A 9,317-nucleotide genomic window follows, 5' to 3' on the forward strand; every position below is an offset into this window, starting at 1 on the left:
AGGCACATCCAGTCCAATAACTGATAAATGCTCGTTTAAATGTGACTTTTTGTCTACTTTATTGTCCTTTTGAAATTCAGAAGCGTTATAAAATGTTAATATGACCCAGGTTGCTATGAAGCACTTTTACAAGGTACAGAGGGTTATGTTTGTATTTCCTTTACAATCATTGTGTAGCCTAGGATAGGAAAACTGGGAGTACACATGCCATGCCATATTATTTATTTATTTATTCACCCAAAGCAATGAAAACCCGGACTAGAGGGTTTTATTTTATAATCGGATGTACTGGTGTTTACAGTAGCTGATTTGATACTGCCGGTGTTCCGCGAATCTCCAGGGACAACACAGCACGCGCGAACGCAGACGCGCGCGCGCGTAAACACAGGACACGGAGCGGAGAGGAGCGAGGACAGACACAGAGAAGTGCGAGTAGCAGGTGAGCTGTTGCTGGTGCTGCTGTTACCTGCCGCTACCTTTAACTCTTTGTCTGGCTAAATTATTCCCGTGTTTCCCGACCCGCTGCGTGGAAGATACCCACCGACGCGCTCTCGAGGACACAAAGAGGAAGCGAGTGAGAGTAGAGTCGGTCGGTATTTGTAGGAAAGCTAATGTCGTTGAGTAAAAACGACTCGAAGAGATTGTTAGCTCGCCAGTCGCGCTTGTTACTACGGACAAGCTACAGCCAGTGAGCATTAAAGGCAGAACCCGGGTATATTAGTAGTTGTTAGGTGTGTGCGGTGTGCTGCAGGTGCTTTTTTTTTTCTTAAAGAGTAGGTGGCATGCAGGTAGTGACGGGGAGCGGGATGGTCCAGTGCCCCGTTTTCTGTTGATGCTCGCTATCCTTCAGGCTGACCGAAAGTGAACATGAAGGACACCGGAGAGTCAAAGGACCACCAGCTAACTGTGAGTTTCAACCTATGCTTTTTTTAATGATATTTTTTTATTGAGCTCTAACACCTTTATTAACTTTGTCAAATGAGTTCGCTCTGTTGGTGAGTAGTAGAAAACCATCACTATTTAATACAAACAAGCTCATAAATTTTCTGCCAGTTAACTGAACACTCGGTGATCACTTCATTAGAGTACACCTGTAGGCTGCAGTCCTGTGAAGTTTGCCTAAAAAATGCCTGTATTTTTTGTTGAATGGCATATGCACTAAAAGGTGGCTTCACACTGGATACCAAATACCACCTTTTATATATAAAAAAGCAAACAAACAAACAAAAAAACCCATCCTATTCACCCCTAAGTGAGCTCGGCATTAAAACATATAATTTAATTAAACTAAAATATATTAGCGGCATCATGGAGTTAGCCTAAGCATAGTTTATTTTTAGGTTCTTGTTCTTCTTTCTAGTGGTTTCTTCTTGAATTCCTAACCATTTAAGCTGCTGGCGTTTATAGTGAATGTTCAATTTTCTTTTATACCACCTGCAATGCAGCCCTTACCTGAATTATTGAAGTGGCTGTTTCAGTTGCCCGGCCTCTCTTGTCCCCCATGTAATACACCTTCTACATGGTGCTGATAGAGAGAGGACCTTCTTATTTCTATTTGTTGCCTAGGTGAATCCAAGGTGGATCCACATCCACTATAAAAGCCCTTATATACATGAACGTCATAGCACATTTGTTTGAATGCATATGAATGCAGCTCATGTGCCACTCCTGTGGATCTAACACACTGCTGGTATTGCTACACTCTGTTTTCATCCTGTTTTAATTCAGTCAGAGCTTTTCTGCTGATCTCTAAATCACGCAGACAGATTTAGACTAACAGTAGGAGTCTGAATGTGCATAATGCTGTCGTATTACAATGCTCCACTCATTAAGTTGTTATGTGTCTGCCAAGTGCCATCCAGTATTCATAATTTAGACTCTAAAACCACAGCTCTGCATTTAAAGTGATATTTTGAGTTTCCAGTTTACCTACCCTGGTTGAATTGGGGTTGTGAGAGAGAAAAGACTTAAAAGTTAGAAGATCCTGCATTTTTCCTAATTATTAAGTTAAATGGTGAAAAAAATGTGTTTGACATTTGAAAGATTACTCATGCAATTTATGTTTCATTTTTATGAATTTGGGTTATTACTAGGATACATCTTTTACAACTCCCTTAATGGAATATAGCAGTGTATCATAGTTCCCCTTCCTACTTATATTCGCACATCTTTATTATTCTAAATCACATTTCATCTTGAGGGATTCTTTTTTTTATCCTGCACAAAGCCAATCCTGAGCCGTATTGAACATTACTCACCTGCTTTCTTCATTCCCAAAACCATTGTAATGTTCAAAATCAGCACAGCGTGCGCTGCATCTGATATATGAGCCAGTTTTTTTTTTTCTTATAAAATGCTTTTCTGTTGAAGCACTCTAACAAGTGACATTAAAGCATTTGTAAAAATTCAGTTTAAACTACAGATAAAACCTTAGACATGTTGTCTTATGTGCGGTCAGTGTCATTTTCTTAGATATGATGTCATGAAACCGAACATATCCAAGCTGATTACATTCAGAGTTTGCTCTGTTTGCTGCAGGTTGCCTTGAGAATCCGACCCCTCAGCGATGCTGAGCAGGAGGAGGGGGCTACAATCGTGGCCCACAGAGTGGACGACCAGGTGAGACATTGGTCTTTTAATTTTTCATTCTGCATGTGAGTGAGTGATGGGGTGGCTTTGTGTGAAAGAGGGATACTGTGTTCCTTCCTGCTTGTCATGAGACTGCACAAATAAGGTGCCTACAGGGACCTTTGCAACATCAGCATCTCTTTAAAAAAAACAAAAAAAACCAACCTAATTTATAAAGCATACATCATAATGCATATGTATATGAATGCTGCAAGATTCAGACTCAAGTAATAAAAAGCTCCTTAAAGGTCTTAGACTATGTGCTTCATATATTTTAAAATTTTCACCTTTAAGATTTATTTAAAAAAAAAAAAAACATTATTACACATGCGGTTTTAATGTCACTTGCTGTAGTTATATGGACTGTGACACTAACAAGCACTAACCCAATAACATAATTAAAATCAACTTGTACTGGTCTGTCAGCAACTTCAAAGTAGCTTCATCATGTCATACATTGTTAATACTGACATATGCTTGTCGGAAAGAGAAACAGGGGTTAGTTTTAGAAAGTAATGCATACAAAGGTTAATGGTAACAGTGAGTGTGTGCTTTGCACTAAGTCATGTATACGCACCACACCAAGTCGTCTTGTAGATTTAAAAAAAAATAGTTGGTGTATTGATCTGCTTTTTGTTGTACAAAATAAATCAGGTACACATGTTTTAACAGAAGTGTGGTGCAGTTTCCCTCTGGTATCTTTTAAGTCCAGAAAAAAGTATCTCTGAAGTCCAGTAGTGCCCACATAATTGTAACATAAAGACTGTGCCGCTCCAATTACTGAGGTCTTGAAAAGGTCATAAAAAGCATTGATTTTGATTTTCATAATGGTGCAAGAACTTTGTGACGTGAATGCCAACAGAGAGAGACGGCTAGGGCAGCAAGTAGTAATTATTTCTATTTCTGAATCTGTCTGATGCTTATGAAGTATTTTTCAGCCACCTAGTCATTGGAAATGAGTAGTTCACCAATTAGCAGTGCACTTCTTCTGTAGTGTCAGACAAATGGACAATGGACAAATGCTTATGCCTATTTTTATTCCACTAATACTTTTATCTTGCTAACTTAGCGCCTACATTAACCATGATGCAATTTGACAAACAGTTTAATTGGAAAGTCTTTTTCTGTTTTGTTGTTTCTATAATTTGAATTTCTTTGGCTTTTACTGTTGGTCTGACAAAACAACACATCTGGCTTTAATATGAAAACAGCCAGTACCGGCAGCCTCATGCTTGGTTCTATTTGTTTCCACTGTGGTCTTGTTTCAGTTTTCCACCAACTTGTTTGACATTACTTTCCAACTTATTTGACAAATAAGCAGCTTTGAATGGAGCTATTACACTAATTGTGTTTTCCATTAGAGTAAACCATGACGAGAATGACTCAGAATGAACAGAATGTAGATTGGCTATCATGGCCATAGCTGTTCCCCATAGCAATGAGTTTTAGGCATATTTCATAAACTACAACCAAAACTTGATTTTTCTATTCATTTATTCTGGCAGTGGAATAGAAAAAGAAACTGGACTTGGTTTGCCGTCATAGACCAGGTGGCCTTTTTCCCAATGAGCATAGTATTTAATGAGGTTGCTACCATGTGACCTTTCATATGAGAAGGACACATTGCGTGTGCAAGTCCCTTGAGGACCATTTTCACCATTACGCCTCACATTTGAGCAGGTCCCTCTTCGAGATCATTTAGTAGATTGTGCAGTGGTGATGACGGTAGTGCAAACGATAATGAACATCGTGACTGGGAACCTGCTGAGGTGTCTCCTCACGTAGTGTAGGCTGATTGAGGCATTTGTAGGCCTGCTGGTGGTGGGAAGCTTCTCTTAACCAAGACAAGAAAATTAACAGTAGCAACAGATGACTCACCACAGTAAAACAGTGAGAAGTGTTTGTGGAGAATGTTATATTCAATAAAGGGTATGATTTGTGTTTTTTCATGCTGTTGAGGGAATTTGCTAGAAACTCATTATCCACGACGCTGGTATATCACTTGTTTGTCTTAACGTAAGTAATTTAATCGCAGCTTAAGGACAACATCAGCACCAGTCTGGCATGACATCATTAAAATTGGCTTGGACTCAGGGGATTAGTGCATAACACCAGGAAGGTAGATATGGTGCTGACACAGCCACTATAATAAGGCTCAACCAAACCTCAGCTAGAAAAAAATGTTTCCTCTTCAGCTTGACTCAGTGTGTTGATTTCACTCCTGAATACCACAGTACATAGTTTATTATATCTGAGAGTGCTGATGTGTGGCGTCTTTGAGGTTATGTCAGGTTCACTTGTACACGTTCACAACAAAGGATTAGTGGAGCTTACGCTACACACTTGTTATCGAGACAGTGGGATTGTTGGGATCTGTTTTTTTACCTGTGGGCTTACCTGGGCTGCCTTGACATGAATGGAGGGGATATTGTGAGATAAGGTCACATCCTCACAGTGGATGTGGTGGGATTATATTGCACGACAGGGCTGAATCTGTTTACCTGTAGCTGTCACTCCTGTGGTAGTCATCACATACAGAGAAATAAAGAGTGATGTCTACACTACATCTTAAATCCTTTATAGACAGCATCTTTTTGCAAGCAAACAAGACAGTGCATATGTTACTTTGTTGGTAAGATGGTAAACATATGGCCCAACGGTAGTGCTCAGACAGATTAGCAGAGGGCTGGTGGCTGACTCGACGGACTGGACCAGAGTACCCAGATCTGGCTGTCCTGGCAGAAAGCAGACAACTTGGAAGCTGGCTAAGCCTGTGGAGATGAGCTCATTGGATGAGTTTTAGCTCAGGTTAAGCCTTGTGCCACCTGCTCTTTTTCTCTCTCAGGCTTACTCTTCCCCCAGAGACAGCCTGTAGGGATCTTCATGGACCACCTGCTGCACTTACACTTAATGGGCTTTTCTTGTCCTTGAGTAAGTAGTAAACTAGCCAGAGGTGTAGTGGGTAATATATGTGAATGGGATCTTAAATGTTGCAGATTTTAGTCACTCAAGAGCATAATAATCTAGTGAAGTTTCAGCATAGAAAAGAGACTTTTATCCCTATCAGAAAAGTAGTGGTAATTTATCTGACTGTACTGTACGTGGGTTCCCTCCGGGTACTCCGGCTTCCTCCCACCATCCAAAGACATGCAGTTTGTGGGGATAGGTTAATTGGATAATCCAAATTGTCACTAGGTGTGAATGTGAATGGTTGTCTGTCCCTGTGTGTTGGCCCTGCGACAGACTGGCGACCTGTCCAGGGTGTACCCTGCCTCTCGCCCTATGACAGCTGGGATAGGCTCCAGCGCCCCCCGCGACCCTGAAAAGGATAAGCGGAAGCGAATGGATGGATGGATGGATGGATGGATGTACTGTACCATCACACCATCACTGCCTGACACAATGGTCATTGGGAAACAAAGAAACCTTGAATTATTAAGACTGGCTACTTTCAGCTCTTTCACAAGGGATCAGTATAGCAGGCTTCTCCACACATTTGATCTTGAACTTTAACTTTACCAGCCTCCTCTGGGAGGATTTATGTCTGCTCCCGGGACTGTTCCAGATAGCTTTCGTTTGTTAGGTAAATGTGTAAACCACTACATTATGGGACCACTGAACTAATGCAACCGGTGTAGCCTCTAACACTATGGACATTGAGAATCAAAGAAACGTTGAACTGTTGAGGGAAAAACTAAATAGCCTAATTCAACTTAAAAACAATAATTTGGCATAATTTTTACTTCTAAAGAGACTATTCGGCATATCTGACTCAGTCAAAGCCTTATTTCTGTGCCTGTGTCCGAATTCAAGCACTGCAAAGGAGGCATCACCCTGTGGCTCTCTTCAGCAATTCCACTTTACAAGCTGATTATTTTTACAGAGTAAATTAAGAAAAACCTTTTGCACAGATCCCTTATAAATGTGCAGTTTATATAAAAACTGAATCCATTTTCAAAGGCAGAGCCAGAAAAGGAATATCAGGAACATTAGTACATAAATTCATATACATGTATGTAAAAATATCTTTTAGTAGAGTTGAGTGTTTGCGTCACGCACCATGTGTCTTAGCCTTTGGAGTTGTAAGGCATGTTTTTGGCCAGGCTGGTCTGTCAGCACACAGAGGGGAATGCTTTATGTTGAGGCCTCATCTCCATAGAGACACCTAGACAAGGTCACGGCCATTGTTTGTTTTTGTTTTCTGTTTTTGTTTTTTTCATTTCTGTTCCTCAAAATTACAGTCCAACATTTGTGAGAATAAAGGAAACGTTTTGGAAGAAGTTTACAAAAACTGTGGATTTTTCCTTGTTGCTTTTCAGTCAGCAGGTGAATTGTCTGCATCAAATACGTTCTTGCATTCATTAGTGGAACATCTGTACAGCTTAGCTTGTCTGTGCTTTCTGCACTGCATTTCATGGGTATGTGCAGGGATTCCCATGTACTTATATATCGGGTGTTCTAAAGAAAATTCTCAGGGACAGGTTTTGTCTCTCATGTTCATCTTTATCCTGAAGAGAGAGAATGTCAGCCAGAAGGCAAACAAAAATGTAACCTTTTACCTCCTGCTTCCTTTGTAAAGATCACGTCCTTTGAGACAATCAGCAGCATTCAGCTTGGTCCAAGCACAGGTCAACGTCATTACAGTATGCCCATTAACTGGCAAATTTTCTGCCTTTGTGAACTACGAAGCACCTAACCTCAAGTGCTCAGTATAGAGTTTCCGACATCCTCTACGCTGGCCTGTCAGTGAAAGAAGATTCAAATTGCCTTCGCATTAGAGACTGTACTGTAATTAGCCCGGTTTAAAAAAGCAGCTCCCTAAGAAAACAGTGTAGTGTAGATTAGAAAAGGTTTGCACTGCAGGATACAAAAGTGCCAGCAAACAGAATGCTACATAGGACACTCAGTGACTGATAAAATTGGTCAGGTAGCCATCCTGACATTAATTCAAGATTCTTTATTGTCACTATGCAGTCACATAACAAGCTTCTGTGCAGTAGCTCTTAGCTGAAAACAAACAGTATTTAAAACACAAACACACAATAGGAAACTAGTAAGACTCCAGGATTAATTAAAAATGTGGAAAATGTGATTCTATATGTAGCATGCTTACAAGTCTCAGTGCCATGCATAAGATATACTCAATAAATACGCCTAATTAACTTGCTCCCTTATTGTTTCTCCACCCTCTGTTAATGGAAATGTTCTCTCCAACAGCACATTTGCTAGCCTATTTCTAACAAAAACGGGAAAAAATGGCACACTTTGTCTAGGTGGAGTGTTTTTATGAGGCAGACTGTTTGAATAGCTTCACAGCTGCAAATAGCATACAGCGAAAGTGCTAGGCACAGGAACTGAACTTAAAATGGCAACAGTGGCACCACAGAGAGCAGCAGTTTGGGCCAGACGTGGAAAGTAGACCTACTTTTTTGTTTTTCTTCAAATGTGGGTTAATGTGTCAATCCAAATAGACAGCCTGTTCCAGAAAAGTGGATAATCTTTGCTTTCCTTATTCTCACACCTGACCTCGAGTTAGCTTTCTCACTACACCCTCCTTTGGATCGTGCATGTTTGCGTGTGCTGTGAGTGATCCCTCTCACAGCACATCTAAGGCAGGGCCATAGATGTGCTCGCTTTAATAGGTGACAGGCAAGAATTTGTCCATTGTGGCAAAACTATTAGGTAAAAAAGCTTTTACACAATGGCTGAGATAACTCTAGCCAGAGCTGAAAAAGCAATAAATTAAAAATATCAGTTGTGGAAGAGTCAAATTTTTGAGTGGGAAGAGAAACAAGTATGCCAAAAAAGACTGAGGGAAATAAAAATAGGAAGAAAAGAAATTGTATTTGAGATGGACAGATTTTCAGCTAACCATTACAGGGTGTTTACAAAGAATTGCATGCCTTGGGTATTAATGATCTAGTGGGAACCAGTCTCTATGGGGGCTTTTACCGTATTACTACAGTCATAACAACATGTTGTCTCTCTGGTGGGGCTCATCCATGAGACTGCCTTTCCCGAAAATTGCCTACATTGGACAATTAAAACAAGAATCAGAGGAAAATGTTCAATCATAGCACTGAGTCAGAGAATAGAAAACTTACCTTTTCTGCAAGGATGGTAATTATGAAAAGGTGATGTAGGTGAGTCATGTCTCCATTTATTGTGTAGCTTTAAGAGCTGCACAATAAATGTATTATATATAAGGATGGGTATCGTTTAGGTTTTATCCAATACCGGTGCCAAACCGGTACTTTTGAAATGGTGCCGGTGCTTAAACGATGCTCGAACCAGTGCTTAAAGACTGGAGAACACAAACTTGGTCCAAAAACCTCTCATGTTCAGCTGTTTTTTTTGTAAAAAGATAACAATGTTAGCCTTTTCTGCAGCTATGGGGAATATATGGTATCACTCTTTTGTGTTTGTGTTTTTTAAATAATGGAAAAAACACATACTTTGTCCAAAAACCTCTCATGTTTAGCTGTTTTTTTTGTAAAAAGATAACAATGTTAGCCTTTTCTGCAGCTATAGGGCATATATGGTATCACTCTTTTGTGTTTGTGTTTTTTAAATAATGGAAAAAACACAAACTTTGTCCAAAAATCTCTCATGTTTAGCTGTTTTCCACTTTTTCTTTGGTCATTTTAGCCTTTTTGGCCAGGGTGAAGGGAGTATCTGCCATCAAACAA

General features: G+C 40.0%; 1 protein-coding gene across 3 annotated transcripts in view; it reads left to right on the forward strand.

Annotated features, from left to right (window-relative positions):
* Nucleotides 1-331: 331 nt before the first annotated feature.
* The window catches only part of kif19 (kinesin family member 19), a 38,373-nt gene continuing 29,387 nt past the window's right edge, over nt 332-9,317 (forward strand). The window contains exons 1-3 of one of the 3 annotated variants that reach the window (XM_042224166.1): nt 335-439; nt 775-906; nt 2,539-2,619. In XM_042224166.1, the coding sequence (XP_042080100.1) occupies nt 868-906; nt 2,539-2,619 (120 nt within the window). In that variant the 5' untranslated portion in view covers nt 335-439; nt 775-867. Of the gene's footprint in view, nt 907-2,538; nt 2,620-9,317 lie in introns of all 3 variants that reach the window. The other 2 variants (XM_005913543.3, XM_005913544.3) reach the window with 2 other exon arrangements.

This window comes from Haplochromis burtoni, unplaced genomic scaffold, assembly GCF_018398535.1.
Source record: "Haplochromis burtoni strain Fernald_Lab_line unplaced genomic scaffold, NCSU_Asbu1 Contig_6, whole genome shotgun sequence".
Classification (NCBI taxonomy): Eukaryota; Metazoa; Chordata; class Actinopteri; order Cichliformes; family Cichlidae; genus Haplochromis; species Haplochromis burtoni.